This window comes from Sebastes fasciatus, chromosome 4, assembly GCF_043250625.1.
Source record: "Sebastes fasciatus isolate fSebFas1 chromosome 4, fSebFas1.pri, whole genome shotgun sequence".
Taxonomy (NCBI): domain Eukaryota; kingdom Metazoa; phylum Chordata; class Actinopteri; order Perciformes; family Sebastidae; genus Sebastes; species Sebastes fasciatus.
The window spans coordinates 17,587,347-17,606,962 of NC_133798.1; the positions used below are offsets into that span (position 1 = coordinate 17,587,347).

At 40.3% G+C, this 19,616-nt stretch overlaps 1 protein-coding gene across 3 annotated transcripts in view; it reads right to left on the bottom strand.

The window, feature by feature from the left end:
• Positions 1–19,616, bottom strand: part of cntn1a (contactin 1a) — an 84,159-nt gene that overhangs the window by 33,935 nt on the left and 30,608 nt on the right. For all 3 annotated transcript variants that reach the window (XM_074632335.1, XM_074632336.1, XM_074632338.1), the window contains exons 2-3: positions 10,039–10,173; positions 7,212–7,250 (exon numbers count right to left, since the gene is read on the bottom strand). In XM_074632335.1, the coding sequence (XP_074488436.1) occupies positions 7,212–7,250; positions 10,039–10,093 (94 nt within the window). In that variant the 5' untranslated portion in view covers positions 10,094–10,173. The remainder of the gene's footprint in view (positions 1–7,211; positions 7,251–10,038; positions 10,174–19,616) is intronic.

Consider the following 19,616-nt stretch of genomic DNA (forward strand, 5'->3'; position numbering starts at 1 on the left):
GAGGAATTGAAAGAAACAGGGATGAGCAGAGTAAAGTGAATCTAGTGACCCTATTCTGCTGTTGCACTTAGATTGCTCTGCATGAGTGTCAGATAAATGCTTTGCGTGTAAACATTAAATATAAATGTGTGATGGGCTGGAGGATGGGAGCCACCGAGGCTCTGGTGCAGTGCTGAAATAGCAAGTTGGAGTGAAACTCGGAGAGTTGAGCACTGGTGCCGTTCCTATCGTTTCCCTGTAATGTGGGTTGTGACAGATGGTGAAGGGGAGTGTTGAAGCAGGCCACATAAGGCCTCCACTGCCTGGAGACACACACAGGCCTCTTACATTCTCTTCACTCTCTCTGTCTATCGGTCTCCAACTCTCTCTGGCTTTCCCGTGTCCTCACTCCATCTCTCTAACCTATATCCTACTGCCACGCTCGGCTCCTCTTTCTTTACCTTTCCTGGATTTCCTTCTACAACTACTTCCATTCTAAAGGTCTCTTTGCTCTCTAGTTAGCCATGGTAGCTACACTACATGGCTCCAGGGATGGCAATGTCAGTTGGTCAGTCCACCACTTTGGGCAAGACTGAAATATTTAAACAATTATTGGATGGATAGCAATGGCATTTTGTATAGACATTCATGGTTTTGAGTGAAATGACTCAACAACTACTGGATGGATTTAATTGAAATTCGGTACAGATAATCACGATACCCATTAAGATGAACCCTAATGAACTTGGTTTCACATTTGAGTGAAACAGCTGTAACGGAAAATTAGGTCAGACATCCACGTCCCCTTCAGTATGAACTCAGACATATATAAAAAGTGGACGTAGTCACCGTGATGTCACCCATGGGTTTGTGGACTGCCATTTTGAAGCCTTGAGTTCGTTATTTTTGCCGTTGTCAACTTGGTTTTTGGCCGTCGCAATCTTGTTTTTTGCAACCAGGAGTGACACTAGAGGGTGGAGTTAAATACAACCGAACGCTGAATGAGACATTTTTAGGCAACCGAAATGTTAATATTGGCGTTCACGAACTGAAAACATGCTGTGAAAGAGTTAAAGTTGTAAGATGAAAACAACAACACAACGCTGTGGTAACAACCTGTCAATCACAAGGTACTGTAACCACGCCCTAAAGCATCCCCTGCTTTATGGTCTATTTGACTCTAAATGGGACCATAATTTACTAAATGAACATCATGCTGTATTGAAGAAGACTTGAAACTAGCGATTGAGACCATAAACTCATGTTTACAATGTTTACTGAGGTAATAAATCAAGTGAGAATTAGGGTCATTTTCTCATAGACTTCTATACAATCAGACTTCTTTTTGCAACCAGAGGAGTCGCCCCCTGCTGGCTGTTAGAAAGAATGCAAGTTTAAGGCACTTCCATATTGACTTCACTTTTCGTACCTGGAGATTGCTGCCTGGATGAACTGTATTAATTTTGGTTAACATTCTATCTACCACCATCATAAGGTCAAATCATTTTGACCAACACTGTTTTATGCCCAAATACCTGCAAAACTAAAACATTCACATTAGCATTGACCTTACTTTGTGTTTAGGGCTAATTAGCAAATGTTAGCATGCTAACATGCAAAAGAAAAATAGTGTAATTGGCGACATTAAACCTGATAAAAAATCAGCATGGTAGCATCGTCATTGTGAGCTCAAAGCACCGCTGGGCATTACAGCTTAAGAAAGCCACTAGCATGGCTGTAGACTGAAGTCTTGTTATTCTCAAATCATCCCTCTCTCGTTCTCCATCTCTCAAAGCCTCCCACCCTCAGCTGCCTAGTGTATTCTGTCATAAGCTCTTTCCACCTTCATCCTAAAAATGCCTGATACATTTTGTCCAAAACACAGAGAATCTCTTTCCAACTCTCCAAAGCCACATCCCTATTTCAATCTCTGTTTCATGCTCTCTCTGTATCAGTGTGTCTCCCAGGTTCTCCTTTTCCCTGCACTAAACACTTCCTCTGTTTCCTCTTTTGACATTACTTGACTGTGGATGCCCTGAGTTGTACATCTGTTCCACATCTGTACAAAGAGGGGAAGACACACACACACACACACACACACACACACACACACACACACACGCTAGTCAGAGGCTATGTGTCTCCAGGGCTTACTGGAAGTGAACATCCTCTGGACAGATTTCATTATACAACACAGACTCCTATTCAACTGAAGAGCAGGTAGGTTTAGACTCTCATTTGAATTTGAGATACTGTAAAGCCGGTTATCTTCCCCAGTATCAGTTTCTAATGAGACATCAATTATTCATTGAGGTTTCAGGTATAATTTTAGGTGCATGACAATGACTGGTCTATTTGAAACTTTATAATACGTATGAACATAAAAACAACTGCAATCTGTCCTTTTTGTTAAATTATTTTCTTGTTTAATGTCGTTTGTTATAATTCCCAGCTTTTCACGGGTTTTGCAAAATACATATTTTGTGTGTGTTTTCTGTTCACATTTAAATAGTCACATAATTACGCCAAATCCCAGAAGACCTTAATCCTCTGATGAATTTAACTTTACTCACAGCTGTGTTACATCTGCAGCATGGTATGTTTGCGTGACCAAGAGTGTCCAAGTGGGACAGATAACATATTGTTTCCTGGAGGCACCACAGTGTAGCAATAATTACCCACAAGCCCTTGAGCCACATAATGAGGCATGGTGTCAGACCAAATTGTCCCTGGAGTAGAAATCTACTTTTTTTTTTTTTTAATTTTACATGTTGAATAAATAATTATTCTGCTTCAATGCCAGCGCAACTATTTTGCAGAGGTGTGTACATAAGAGGGCCATGTGTCAGTCAGTGTGTGCTCAGTGTGGTGCCAGCTGTGCAATCACAACTGCTGTCAAAACGAATTATTCTCCGAAATGACAGCTGCAACAGAGCTGAGCTATTCAAACGGGCCATGTGAGAGGGTGAATTTGGATCCAGATGTTTTCACAAGCCATAATACATATTAATCTGAAACTCAGTCTGCTATAATAAACGATGACTGAGGCTTTCACTGTATTAAAATATGCACAAACAACTTCTCCGACCACTTATGCAGCATCATCCACTTCTCAGCTGTCCATCAGATATTCAGCATATTCAATCATTCATATTATCAATAAAGCTGCAGCTAACGATTATTTTTATTATCCATAAATCTACTGAATATTTTCTTTATTCACCTTTTGTCTAAAAAAATTATAAAAAGTTCTGAAAAATTACAGGTGCTAAATGCGAGATTGGGAGCATTTCTATTGCCTCCGCACGGCTCTCAACATGGCGAAGGCTGAGCTGGCGGCTCACAGCTTATGGTGCTAACAGCGCTAACAGTGAAAACAACGGCAACAGTGCTGACAGAGCAAACAGTGTTTACCTGTAACCGCTGTATGAGAGCAGTGCAGAGCAGCGGCTGTGAGCTAGCCAGTGGGGCACGCTCACATGCATGAACATGCACTAAAGGCATGCACGGCCGGCCCGGAGATGTCAACAAAGCACAGAGAAGCTCTGATTAAAACAGAAGGAGAGCGACTTCATTCTCTGCTCAGGTAGACATTACTCCTCTATATCTTGACATAATAGTTGTTTGATGCTGTATTAATGCTCTGAATATTGTATAGTTACATTTTTTTTGCTTAAAAGATTTGCTTGAATTATTAATATCATCATTATTATTAGAAATATTCTATTATTAAAATAGTTGCAGATTCATTTTCTGGCGACCGATTGACGGAAAGTATTGGAAACTTTGAATCCACTGCAGGGCAGGCACTAAAACACCCACTTGCTCAACAAGGTCATGCCTAGATGGAAGTGGTGTATTCAGCCATATCTTGGTGAAATATGAATGAAAAGTACGGACCATATGGCTGGACAGCTGAGAAGTGATTCAAGAAGTCTCTATTGACATTTTGACTTTTAAATGCCGTGAAAACTACAAACTTTTTACAGCCATCTTTCAAGCCTGCAGGGGGTGATGGTCACTTTAACAGCAGAATGATGGGCATTAACATTGCTATGGGCTGAATGATGAGCAGTTCACATGTAAGAACAAAAAGGGATTCTGCAGCTTCTCCCAGCTGGGAGGCCACCTACGCAATGTTCTGACCTTCGAAGAGTGTGGGATCGACTCTGCCTCCTCCTATGGCTACGTCTTTATCTTTGTCCAAGTTTGACAAAGCGTTCAAAATTATAAAGCCCAAGCAGTATTTTCTCACATGTATTAGTGCTGAGTGACCTTAACAGCTGTAGTCTATAGTGTATCGGACTGACGTGTGCAGCATCAAAAGCCTAGAGTCCTAGCTGCATTGTGTTATTTCTGCAGACGAGTGGAGATAATGTCAACATGTCCAGGAGGTGACACACTGACTGTAAAAGTCATCAACGCTCGATGCCTCATGGAGAAGAAAAGCGAGTAAATGGATGAAAAACAAGACAAAGGGGAGACCACTAGAAAAAATGATTCCTCTCCCCACTGAATCCATCAACAATTCAACCTGCATGCAGCATCGCAACATGTTCCCAAGCAACGAATCAGCAAGCCTTCCTTCTTTCCAATTTACCCCTCGCTGACAGTCTGCCTCCACTTTATTTTTCCCCCACAGAATAACACACACGGTACAAATCTAATGCAGATACAGAAGTAAACACTGACAGTACAGTAAATGACAAGCTGCTCTACACAGTAGAAATTCTCAATGTATTATTCATCAATAGAGACCTACAGTATTTTGGAAATGGAGAGAGTTTAAATTTTTTCATTTAAAGGTTGCACCTTTGAAAATCACCCTTGCGCTTGGAAAATGTTATATTCCTCTTGATAACACACTAGACTTTTTTACAACAATTACAATTACAACATTTGTGTTAGATGAAAAGATAGATATGGACTATTTCTGGACTATTTCACAGTGACTTCCTGGAGCCTCCGCTGGTTGCCTGGCAACATCACAGCGACTGTGCCCCACCAAGATATAGTCTGGCATATACCCCACTGTAAAACATTGTCGTTTATTCACTTTGGTTATCAAGCTTTCTTTCTTTCTAATAGCCAGCAGGTGGCGACTCCTCAGGTTACAAAAAGAAGTCAGATTGTATAGAAGTCTATGAGAAAATGACCTTACTTCTCACTTGAGTTCCATTTGAAGGCACCATATGTCCATTTCTTATACAGTCTATGCTTTGGACAGAGCCAGGCTAGCTATATCCCCGTTTACAGTCTTTATGCTAAACTAATCTGCTGCTGGCTATAGCTTCATATTTAGCATACATGACATGTAAAGCAGCAGACATGAAAGTGGTATCTATCTTCTTAACTAACTCTTGGCAAGAAAACGAATAAGCGTAGTTCCCAAAATATTGAACTGTTGCTTTAAACAGTTCTCTTATAAGTTTGTCCCATAATATTCAAGAATAATCTACAATGATGGATGGGTTGTATAAAAATCAGAAGTGATAAACAAGCTTTAAAAAACGGTTTATATTCAAAATAATTACATACAGGAAAAATATATATAATAAATAAATCTATTTATGGGTGAATCACACCGCCACATATTATCATTTTTCTGTATTATCCATCAGACCACTATAACGCCACAATGAGGCATGGCAGCTCTAATACAGTTTCTAGCTCTGATGACCATCCTAGATTCATTCTGCACATTACAGTGTAATATCTTGGACTTTAACCATCTCCATTAGGATTAATGTATATCTGCAAGAAGGAGAAGAAATCCAGAAATAGCTACAGCTGAAAAAAACATGACCTCCAGATAGATGTTCATTAGTCCCTTCCTATTGTGGATCATGAGAAAGGGAGCCATCTGTCACTGCCTGTCCCTTAACGCATCCAGACAGGCAGATATCATTGTAGTTTTACCACCTCAGGGGCTGCAGTGGGCACAAGATGGGCAGAGCTGCAACTGAAGGCCAGTTGGATCTGACATACTTCTTTTCATTTGTTTTCATCGTATATCAGTAAATGATGTAAAATAACAGTGCAAAAGCGCGAATAATGTGTTTAATTAAGGAGGAGGTAAATATTCTGTTGTTTTTTACACGAAAAGACATCACATGTGGTCTTGTTTTCCACTAGATTGAACATACGGTATGAACAAAAAGAGGAATTGTGCCACACAAAAGCAGTCCCTTTCCCGGAAAGTGAGGCACATTTGTCTTTTTATGGAAATCGAAACCATCTTATGGAAATTAAATGGAATTCAAACTTCATGCCAGTAACAGCTCTTGTGCAAGAGTTGTTGTGACAGTATTATGCAATAAGACACCACAAGTCACAGGCCTTTCTCTGCTCAAACAGATCTGGTTGTGCAGCCTTGACTATGAATGATTTGATATACATTTGCTATATAAATAAAATTGATTGAATCACAGCCTGCTTCCTTCTCTGACCTCCAAAGCCACAGTGTCACCAACCTGCCAGTAAACAGGTGCAGCTCTGGTTTCAGGACTATAAATCAAATAGTCCTATTTTTCACATTTTCAGGTATTTACTCTACTATGGTGCTTACTATGGTCTGGGTCTGCGTGGGCAGAGGAATCCTCAAGGCTACTCTGACAGAACACATAGATGTTCATAAAAACACAACCCTGTCAACCGTGTGCCTGTTCTGGTCATTAAACATTATCTGTAACCTCATGGTTAGCCTTGACCTTGAAACCTTATCCCCAATGATATAACATTTTACGAATAGTTTGTGCAGAAATAGATTACAGCTCAATTATGTCCCGCACAAGAAAACTTTGGACACACATGACTGAAGATTTTTTTTTTAAGTGCATGAATGTAGGGGGGAATCTCAAAATTGCATTTCCATTAGACTCTCTCACATCAAACGCAGTGAGTGGCCGAGATTCTTGGCAAGACTGATGGTGCTGGCAAGCTCGCTGTGCAAACATTCACTAGAGAGAAATGGCAATGTCTACTAAACGTGTGTGTGTGTGTGTGTGTGTGTGTGTGTGTGTGTGTGTGTGTGTGTGTGTGTGTGTGTGTGTGTGTGTGTGTGTGTGTGTTAATGCTGAATATCTCATGGTACAACACTGGCCAAAACCAAGAAGAAGAGAATCTATTTTCATCATTATTGAAAACTCCATGAATGTTTTCTAACAGTCCAGGAAGATTTTGTTATGGCATTGGAACAAGTAAACATTATTATATTAGTATTATAGTCTTACCTCCGTAAAAGTCGGGTACCTCCTCGTGCATTGATGCATCTGTAACAGTTAACAAAAGGAAATCATGTCAACATATTGAACCATGACGCTGCAAATATACAACTGCTGATATTCATGTTTTAATTACTTCCTGTGTTCCTAAACCGCCAACCCGGTCTCACTCCCCACTTTTCAAATACCGCCAATTGGGCAGCACCCCTCGGCATCGGAAACGGACGTACGGAGGCAACATTTAGCGACAGTATGAGACGAACCGGGCTTTCAATTACGACGTAGTATTAATAGTGTGAGAGTCCACTCGGGTGGGAGTGGTGGTGGATGGGTCAAACATACAAGACTTTTAACCGGGAGACCGTTGTTCATGTCCCGTGTGAAACTAAAAGTAACGTTGACTTATTTTGTCACGTCAGTCGTTAGTCAGTGACGTTGACGTCAACCACGCCCATTTCCTAACCCTAACTATCCTACTAACTTCCTGTGAAAATGGTTTATTTTGAAAGGAAACTCTGCATGTAACAAGCGTGTCTTGACACGCCATCCCCGGTCCGTCCAAAAGTAACGCAAGAGGGGTACCCCGTCAGTATGTCTCCGATGCCGAGGGGCACTAACCAAGTGGCGGTGCTTGACGAGTTGAGAGTGTTAATGTGTTGAAACGGCAGGTGTATTTCTCTCATTCCTCACAGGATACGCCGAGAAAAAATGATCAAAACAAATCATACATCATCATAAGAGTTTCTTCAGAGAGGTGCAGGTCTTTGATATAATCCATCTCTGCCGCTGAGAATGTGATGAATGGCTGGAAACCCTGCTTTGGACGGCTTAGGGCCATCTCTCTGGAATCCACTACGTCCTGCTCTTGACAATAAAATAGAAAACTGGCCTCGAGTGAATGTGGGTTTATTTACTCTGTGATGCTGTATTCAAACTCACCCTTGTACATTTACAGAAGGGAGAAAAACAGCATACCAACCTGATGATTGAATGATAATCCTGACTGTTGAATTCTGTTGTATCCTTACACACACTCTCTATACTTTGGTTGTTGGATAGTGTGTGTGTGCTTGACTTTTGTTCTGCTGTAATAGCATTAATGTCACTTCAAACTTTATTCTTATTGGGGCTAAACACAAATGTCAAGCCAATGTTCTCTCCCCAGGATAACGGCCCGAGTCTGTTGGTTGGCTGCTGTCTGTTTAGATAGAGCAGCCATACAGTTCAACCTTGTACGGGTGAACTCGTATGTGAATATACTGAGTCTCTAGCAACCAGGTATGTGGTGTTTTTGAGTTGATGTACTGTATGTCAGGCGCATTTTCACCAGGATATTCTAAGCTTTTGCTGCAGTGCTGCCAAAACCTTTGGTGAACTCACCTACAATTACCTTACCATGCAGGAAAAAGAAGAAAGATAAATCTCCTCAAAGTCTGTTTGAGAGAGATGTGGTGGGAAGCCGGGAGAATTCCCAATCCAAGCTCCCCCTTTGTTTTTGTTCATGTGAAATCAAATGTGAAACAAGTGAGAATAGCCCAAGGTATGAGAACACAGAGGAGGTCATTTTCAGGCCTGCTGTTTTCTGACCGCATTGCTTTGTTTCTAACACAACTGATGGCACAGCAGCATCACAAACACAGGAATGAAAACCTGCAAACACTATAGGCCCTCCAAGGCACATGATTGCCCAACCTGATATGTCAGATATACATAAGCTTTGTAGCTTTTTCTACAATTTGTGCATTTTTGTACAGTTGGCCTTAGCATGTGTAACACATCTTAAGATCTGATTTAATTAGTTTGCATATTCACCTGACATTATAACACATCTTTACTGTAGTCAATGAAATCAGATTTCCTGCCATCACTGTCAGAGTCATTATATTAACTGTATGTTCTTAAAACACCTCTTTTCTCTTGTGCCCTATTCACCCTGACAATCCAGTTTTGACGTGTGCTTGTATCAGCTGCCTGCCACCTGTGTGATATTCATGCTTTGTAGTTCAGGTCAGTTTCTGTAGCTGCTATATGAGTATATGAGACACACTGCATTGCAACTCTGTCTCCCAAAAAATTATGTTCCCATACAACTAGACTTCATTCTCATTTACGATTCGAGGGAAACATATTTTCTCCCGGATTATGATCACAGTTTTAACAAGTTTTAAACATGTGGTCAACGTTGTAAACAAGACAAAAAACGCAACAAAAATACTGGGTTAGGTTTAGTAAAAATACATCATGGTTTCGCTTAAAATGACTATGACATTAAAACAAAACAAAAATGCAACAAAACTACTTCGTTGTATGTAGGCAACAAAACTACTGGTTTAGGTTTAGTAAAAATACATCATGGTTTGGCTGTCACCTGCTGCGGCCGTCCGTGGACTTACAAACGTATTTGAGAATGCAGTTTAGATGTATGGGAAGATAATTTTTAGGAGACATAGCTGTGCATTGACAGTTTGTTAGAAAAAGAGTCAGGCTAAATGAGAAGTAATTTTGGTTTTAGTGCTGCTCACCAGCAATGTTTGAAAATAACATTCTCAGAGAGCAAACTGCTCATACTGCTAAACTAATTGCAACTAATTTAATATATAACTGAGGCCAAATTAGTAATTTAATGTAATTTACATGTTTTTATTTCAACTGTAACTCTAAGCTGAGTAATTGAATGACTCGTGGGGTCATACCCACATTCAATAGCTACATTAAAAAGGCTGAGTGTAAAGTATGCTTTTTAGAGATGTGTTCTTGCAGCCGTGATACAGTATCTCAAAATACACATCCTGCCAGTTAATTTCGCCATTCCCTTTCAGCTGAATGTGCTACTGACCTGCAGGGGAGAGAGAGAGGACCAGGAGATGGAGGAGCAAGGTGAGGTGCAGCATGATGTTGAAGTGAGGACCACCTGGTGGGGTTACAGCTAGAAGCTCAGCTGATGGAACATTAGCAGGACTGCCTGGCTTTCCTTTAGGAGATAAAAGAAAATAGAAAGAAAGAGAGACCGTCAAAACATAGAAAACTCTTTACAGAAGAAAAATTATTTGTTAGTCACTACTGTGAGTCTATAGAAAGATAATAAAACCTCCACAGTTTTTACAACAATAACGCAAAATATAGACCGGCTGTGCAAATAGAGGCTCTTTAACCTGTTGAGCAATTACCTGTGTGGCCTATATTGAAACTTCAGTTTCAGTCGCATTAGAAAAGACCTTAGGAATGCTGAATAAAAAGCAGGATTTGCTTGTTTGACATCTTTTCTTACAAGATAAAACCAAAGTAAAAGGTCAGGAATCCGCATGAATAAGCCAGAAATACACTTCACACTTGCAAAACCATATACCAGCAGTTACAATATGGGTGTATAGGGCTGCAACTAAACATTATTTTCATTATTGATCAATTTGTTGATTATTTTTTTCAATTAATTGATCATTATGTAGTCTATAAAATGTCCAAAAAAAAGTTCCCAGAGCTTACGGTAACGTCTTAAATGCCTTAATCAGTTAATCTATTATTTAAAATGTTGCTGATTAATGTCAGCTTTTCTGTGTGGAAACTGTATCAGAATCAACCTGTGTCGTAACACGTGACATGCTTCAGCAGCCAATCCCTGCCTTTATGTGAATAACCAGCAGACAGTGCCGCCGCCTCTTTAACGTGTCTCTGCTTCCTGTCAGCCTCCAAGGCACAAGCTCTTTGATAGGTTGACGCACTGATGATTGACATTTCAACAGTTGCCAGTAAAAAAATAAACCCTGAGCCCTGGTTTAGTTGAGCAGGCACCTCGCTGCTTACTCACTGCCCCCAAGACGTTAACAAAACCACACCAGCGTAGCACCAGCTCTCAGCCTCACGCCCAGTAACACAATGTGAAAAGCAACAGCTGTCTGAATCAGGAGCGCTGGCAGAGACCAGAGGCAGAGAGATCATTTCTCCCATCATGGTTGAGAAAATTTGATTATAAATGAATGCATTGCCTTCATATAATTCATATTTTAAATCAGATTCACCATTCAGCTTATATACTGTTACAGGAGAGTCTGAAACAATTTTGCCCAATAAAAAGAGAAAGAGAGAGAAAGAAGGAATAAAACTATCAGTAAATATGAGTGAACATTGATGTGGACCAAGGACCTTTGAATGATGCTGAATGTACTTCCAATGGACCGGTATCCTATAACCAAATTAACAATTTTAATTGACATATCCAATTAAACAAACAATTAATCATTGTGGCCATATTAGAAAGGACCTTAAGGGAAATTAGTGTGTAAAAGTGTGTAAATTCATAGCATCATAATTGGTCAAGAAGAGCGCTGCAGACAGCAACTGCTCACAGGCTACAATATGGTGCTATTGGGGCAAGCTGGGGCCGTCATTTACGTCCACTAAAAGTGCTTGTTTTTGCCATGACAGGCTTTGATTGTTATTATAAGTGTTTGACATTATGAAAAGAGTCTCGAGTGTCAGCTGGGCAGAGGGCTGTGTATTGGCAAGAATCTGGCAATACGATACGTCTCATGATTAAGGGGCAACAATTCAATATATTGTCATGCTTTAAACAAGGCGATAAATTGCGATTTTTAAAATCAAATTTTAGGAAAACTGTCAAAGTATAAAGAACACACCAGAAATAACACCATTTTTAGAATAGGCAAACATAACATTTATACTGCATGCAAAAAACTACATGTTTTTTGTCCAAAACTGCATGTGATTATCATAAAGTGGGCATGCCTGTAAAGGGGAGACTCGTGGGTACCCATAGAACCCATTTTCATTTACATATCTTGGGGTCAGAGGTCAGGGGACCCCTTTGAAAATGGCCATGCCAGAATTTCCTAGTCAAAATTTAGCGTAAGTTTGGAGCGTTATTTAGCCTCCTTCGCAACAAGCCAGTATGACATGGTTAGTACCAATGGATTCATTAGGTTTTCTAGTTTAAGCCCACTACAACCTCCAAAACAGTGGGCTGTCGGATTTTTAAGGGGTTAATTAAAAATCAATACAATGTTTTGCAGAATCTATACAGTATCGCAACACATATACAGTATATATATATATATATATATATATAGTATTGCGATACTCATGTATCGATATTTTCTTACACCCATATCAGAAAGCGTAGCTTAGTGTTATCTAAAAGATTTTCAATGTCATGGCTAAATATTTAGATGATTTCCACAATGTGGAGTAGGCCTTTGAATTCGATGGCCACCTATATTTATTTGACCCAAAGTATACGGATATTCAGATTTCACAACAAGACTTCTCTTTGAGCGGGACTTGGAAACAATAAAAAGCAGACTGGCTCAAGTGAAATGTAAGAAAAACATTTCATTTCTCTGTTTCTCAGTTCTTTCCATAATGTTGTCAGACACTTATAATAACAATCTGAGCCTGTCAGTGGCAAAAACAAGCACTTTTAGTAAACATAACATTACATTGACGCTGCTCACCGCCCTCGCAGCTCGTTGCATAGCATTATCCCTCAATACTGGACCAATTTCAAAAAGTGTTGTCCCCATTAGTCACTTAGACACAAAAACATGGGAAAATAGAGTCCAGGATGAAAAATACCAAACGTTACCCTTTAAGAACTGACAGGGAAATAATATAGAAAAAAAATCTCATTTGCACCATTACTTTTGTCAGTGTCAGTCAACTGCTTTGAATGTCTTTCAGAGCTTGGCAACCTGCTCTCTCTTTCAGCGAACACTGTCAAAACTCCCAACCAAATCTAACACCTTCATATTTTCATTTACTGGTATCACAGTTCTGAGCATCAGTTCAATATTGTCCATTCATTCCCAGGTCGGTACTGGACCGGTGTGTGTTGATTAGAGTGTAATTGAACATGAGGCAGACGCTATTGATTCTTTGTGCACAGCCCGAGGTGTCAGCTGGCGGAGACTCAGAGGTGTGACAGCGAGGATTGAGATCTCAGCGCTCGACAGACAAATGGAGTCTTATTACAGAAAATGGATTATGATAGAACAGAAGAGAGGCCGTGTAATGTGCCGGCTTTGCACGACACAAACAAAACTGCACTTATACTGTACGGCTAAACATCCAAACACATACACACTGGATACACACACACAAAAATGAATTGAGACAAATGGGCAGACGCGCTGTACAACTACACCACATGCACAATAAGTTGGACACAATGTCCGAGCTGTACAGCTGCAGGAAAGCAATACAGAGGGGAATTCATCTTCACGCCGGCTCGTATCCTAGCAACACCTTTCAAAAGGACCAGTTTAGTGTGCTGCGGGGGGCCTTTTGTGACCGCCAATGAAACTATGCAAACACTCGTTTTAATCTGGAACAATGCCGCTGTTGTGGAACGAAGACCTATAGGGTTCTCCGCTCATCTATTACACAAAATAAGTTCATTTAAACTCGCTCATGCTTTCCCTCTCTCTGTGTACTTTACTCTACAGCTATATTGCTACTGTAGGTATCATTTGTGCAACTCATAAATCATAAATGATCTTAATAGATGCACTTAGGAGATTAGGGGAAACGACAAGGAGCCTCATTACAGCGTCACAGTACACAGTGAAAGAACCAATCCCATCCATCCCATTAAGAACTGTCTCTGAATTGATATACTGTAAAAAGCCATCAGACCAGCACCACACAGGAAAGCAGCATGCTCTTATAATCAGTATTAATGGGTCCTCCTACCTCTCCTGTCCTACCGTATAGCAGCCTGAATGAGAGCGCTCCAGTCATCACAGTAAATCACAAGGCCCAGACATGACAGCGCTCAAACAAGGCCATTTCTTCTCCCCCATAAATCACACCCTAGACGTTGCCAGAGCTATTACAGCTCGTGGTTTGATTTTGGTGGTTTTTCTTGAAAAGTTTTTTTTTTTTTTTCCCCTTTCCCAGCTTTGCTTTGCTGGCTGAATTTCAATCTCCTTCCCTCTCCTTTTACTCCCCTTAGAATTCTCAGCCTCATTGCTCTGAAATCAGAAATCATATTACACCGAGTAGGGGCTGCTGGGGGCAGATTTTACTGCTGCACTCCAACGGCCAGTCCTGTCATTTGTGCTTTCTATCTTGATCCTGTAACCCCCTAAGGGCACCATAGGGTAAGTGAAAGTGAGTGAAACCCCACCTTTTCCGTGCTCGGCCTGATTTGTGCTGCATAATCGAGTGGGTGACTTTATAGAAATGTCTCCCCTTATCAGCTGGGGCAGATCCAGTGATGTGGGGGAGGAGAGACGGAGAGAAAAGGGGATGAGGGAGCGGTCAGAGTGGTAGACTTCAAAAACAAGACGTTGCTCCAACAACCCCACCCCCCTACTGTACCACCACCACCAACACCACCGTCACTCCTTGCGCACACAAACACAATCATTACCACCATCAGTCATTAACCACAGATTTGCAGTAATCCTGCAAGAGGAAGCCAAGATGGGGTTAACGCTGGATTGGTCTTAATCAGTTGGAGAAGAGAAGATGAGCGCTGCTTAGACAGCGTGTCATACTGCGGCATCCAAGTCGTGTCTGACTTCCACCAGGATGCAAACATCTCCAGGAGTAAAGGCACAGAGAGCTGTTGTGCTGCTCTTCTTCGTTTTATATCATCGTAAACCAAACATTTTTATTAATTTATGACAATTTATAGACAAAACGATCTAAAACTTACAGACAGCTAAAGAAGGAATAAAAGAAGACCACAGAAACCTCTAGTGATGGTAGTTATTATGACAGGAGCAAAAGCGGAAGTCACGCGCTGTAGTATAGACCACGTGAAACTCCATATGGGATGGAGGTCGGGGGCAATGGATGGGACACAAAACACAGGACTTTCACTCGTGTTCACAACCTTAAATTTCACTTTCACTTTTCCAACATCGTTATTTTAAGCCAAAACACGATCTTTTTCCCTGAACTGAACTAAGTGGCTTTTTGTTGCCTAAACCTAAAGAAGCTGTTTTGTTCAGTGCTCGAGGAATACACTATTCTGCGCCACTATCAGACCCATTATGGTAAAAAAAATAATAAAAGTACAAGAACTTGCAAGGACAACTGAGAACAGAGAAGATAAATGAATTGGCAGGTTTGAGGAAACGGCAGTCTGTTTTTAGTCGTAGCTGAGAGATCAGCGAGAGGCTGTTCACCATCTGTTTTGTAAATGGATTGTTCATTAATAATGAACGTTTTCTGAATGTACTTCTTTACACTAAAAGAAAGGGAAACACATAGAGGTGCTGATATTAATAGGGTTTATTATGCAATGATTTTACTGGTCCAGCCAACTTAAAATCAAGTCTAAGTCTGTTGGTTAACGTTGGATATTTTTTTGTTGATATCACCCCGCCCCTGGGCCGTGAACTACTGCTTATACTGAGACACAAGATGTCGAATCCAATATTAATGAGGTTTCTGATGACTACTCATTCTAAAATTACACATTGTGTGATACAGCAGATAAGATTTAGTGTCATCACCAAATGCTACTGGGAAAAACAAGCAAGACAGGGAGAGGAATATTGATCCAGATTAAATCTAGATGAAACAGGGAGACATTGGGTCTGATGTCATCTGTGAGAGGCAGCAGTGACTTAGTCTGGTTTAATGGGCATTACTGTTCAATCTCTTTTGAGCTTTATTCATCCTGAGCCTGCTGAGAACAGTTGCTGTTTTTCTGATTCACATTCATGAAATTACACACAAACATGCATCACAAGTAGTTCGATAACTTAATTTTTCCATCAAAAATTCAGATATGAAGCACATTGGAAACCAGTTTACCAGCCACAAGAACAGCTCTTTTCTTCCAGACTGCCAAAGTCTCTCTATTTTTAGAAGCAAATATCTCCCATAGTGTCACTAACTACTCTACTTCCTCTACATATTTCTTTATAAACATATTCTGCTTGGTGGAAAAAAGCCAAGTGTTCAAAATACTAACTTTAGAAAATGTATGTCGGCATGCATTTCTCCGAAATGGAGAGCAAGAAAGAGATGAAAGCACAAGTCGTATCAGATCAGACACCTGATAACTACATACAGGGATCACAGAATGAAACACAAGCTGTGATACCCTTCAGTTTTTATGCTGAATCAGTGTTACTTTACCACAAAGCAGTGGTGATACATTTATGCTTACTCATAAATTATTCATGACAAAATCATTGATTTTGATTCCAAAATGTGCTACAGACAGCCGGTGTGTCTCTTCAACCTCAGCTCTGTAAGATGCACTACTCCTTCTGTATCTGTGAGGGAAAATAAGACTGGACTGAGCTACACACAAACAGGTTTATAAATCTCCCAGAAGACCAACAGAGTGATTCAATCAAATAAAGGATACAGACATAGGCTATCCACGTCTATTACACAGCAGATAGAGCAGTAACCCCAAGACACACACAGCAACACCTGCCGGAAAAAGGCTCTCTATGCTTTGTACTCCACAGGCCCCCTGTTGCTTAGCAGGAACTGATTCGACACTTGATAGAAAGAAATAACTGTATTTTCCAGAATGTAACAGCTTGATTTCCTCTGGAGTAAGAATTCACTTTTCATCTTTTCTGTTTTAGCAATAGCAGAGACATCTCAAACGTTTTCTTTTACCAGCTGGAATCCAGTTCATTTTGTTCTTTTAAAAGAGAAACTGTCCAATAATTCAATATAATTCATACAAAATAAAATGGTACAGTTAGATTTATCATGAGCTAATTATGAATGACAGGAACACCTAAAAATATGTTGCCATTTAAAGCAAGACCCATGCAACAAAAAATACTTTTGGCAATTTTTGGTACAACTGTGTTAGTGAGATTTGAATTCAAGTCTGAATTTCTTTTTCGGGCTGAGGTGTTGTGTGCAATCTAATGGACTGCTGAGGACTAGCCCTACAAATGCAAAAGTCTGTCACTGACTGACTGACTTAGTGATGAAGCTACACGATTGGTAGGCCGAGTGTTGGAGTTTCCTCATTGGCCGATGCTCTTTCAAAATAAAAAGGCAAGGAACAGTCCTTTATGCAAATGAGTCGTCCAGTGCGACGCGTTCAGCTCACGAAATTTGGACCACGCTGTCAAACTAGGCGATCTAGTTCTAAAATTAAACTTGATTCTGCAGTGACATATCCTATTTCTCGCTTAAGATATTTTCAGAAGTTGATTTTGGTAGATTGTTTTGACGGAATAACAGAAAGTTTACGAGCAGGCAAGCAAAAAAATTAGGGACTAATCACGTGCATTCCACGATCGGGTACGTCACCGCTTGAACGGCCAGTTGAGTGGAGCAGCGCGTCCCCGAGTGTCCTCGCTGGATCTGGTGGACATGTAGCGCTGGATTTAACATTACAGACATGACCACTGACTATTTGTATAACAATTAAGTCACAAATTCACAGACTGACCATACACGGTCCAGACATATACTCGGTTTTGACTGAGTCTTGTTGTGCATTGCCTGCAAAAACACCTCAATAACTCCTGAACCCAGAGATCAGACAGTATGTCTCAGTATGAAGCGCAGTATTATTCATGATGTAATCCAGCTGCAGATGATCCCGTCATGGCTCGTTCACTGTGTCAGTCTGTCTCTCTTCCCTCCTTCATTCTCTCTCTGTCTCTCATCCAATAGACGCAGTCATGCTAATGTAAGCTATTTATCCCAACCCCATGCAGTCAACACAATGCCCCCCAGGGCCACACAGGCTCAGCAACCTCAGCTGACCTGAATATCAATGACACTAGTCATTCAATCCATGAAATCTGGAGCTGGACTGCTGTAGGAATTACATTAACCTCAAATCAAGTATAGTGTCTTTGAACTAATGCAGAAGGGACAATAGCAAACACGTGACTTAAATCATAAAAAATTACCACAACGTTTGCCTTTGATGTCACGGTATGAGTTTGCTCGCTGTCAGGCAACGAGGAAGCCGTCATTTGATGTGGTTTCTGAATTGTAAGAGAACATGGAATGACAGCTGATAATTTTGCTATCGTGTGAGTATACGCTTCTGAAGTGATGATTAATACCTGTCCTTTTTCCATTTTTGTAACTGCTTATTATCTGCAACCGTACAGCAGAGACCGGCTCCATGAATCATCCGACCTATTGGATGTTGCCTTTGTTAAGTGTTCACACGGTAACCTATTATTTTCATTTTCAGGTGCATACTTGTATTTTGGGTTTCTACAAGAACAGGTTTACCCATAGAAAAACCCAGTATGCTCTGATTGGTCAGCTCGCCCACTGTCGCAACCACACACAACCAAACCAAACTCTTAGATCCGCTCTAACTCTCTTTGTTTGAGGGCCAAACTAGCCGCTAGGCAGGCATTATGCAAATTTTTTACTTGGTGACATCACCACTTTACGGAAGAAAAGGCAGGACTTCAATCAAGGCGTTTCATGCAGTTCAGAAGCAGTGTTTCTGTGGGGAAAGTAACTCCGTTTGGCGTGGCCCATTGGGCTTTGTAACTTTGCAGACCTTTTACATGCACAAAAAACTATATAACACTAAATACACACTAAAGGAAAGAGAAAACGCACAAAAGCATAATAGGTCCTCTTTCAGGAGGACAGAGAAAGAGAAATTACAGCAAAACATTTTTAAAAATTGTCGATATACTAATACTAATGATATACTATGTACAGATGTACAAATGTAGATATGCACAAAAAAAGCAAACTGGATTAAATAAATAAGAAGAAAATCTATAATTCATCTCCATACTCCCTCTCTAGATCTTTGATCAAAGGACTGGCCCTAACCGAAAAACAAAACAGATCCAAGCCTGTCTTGAAAAATTAAACAACAACTAATCTGTGAAGGTAGCAGAGATTTATTGGTTTAGGGCAGTCAATCGATTAAAATATTTAAATGTGATTAATAGCATGATTGTCCTCTTATCAGCATGGGAGTGGGCAAATATGCTTGCTTTATGCAAATATATGAATATATTTACAACACAAAACAATGACAAATACTGTCCAGAAACCCTCACAGGTACTGCATTTAGCATAAAATACCCCAAAATTAGCATAAGTTTGGAGCTTTATTTAGCCTCCATAGTGACAAGATAGACATGGTTGGTACCATTCCTTAGGTTTTCTAGTTTCATATGATGCCAGTATCTTCACTCTAGCTTTAAAGTCTGCTACAACCTAAATATCGCAAGTTGCATTAATGCGTTAAAGAAATTAGTGGCATTAAAACAAATGTGTGTAAACGCATTAACTTTGACAGCCCCGGTATATATTAAAACATTTAGATCTGATCATTCTCTCTGCTTCCATTGAACAGAGCATCTGCGAGCCAGATCTTAATATTAGGTACTTCCTTACTCATCCAGGATCATAGCAAACATTTCTTGACTGTGTGATATAAAATATCAGACTGGACGAAGATGATTTGAT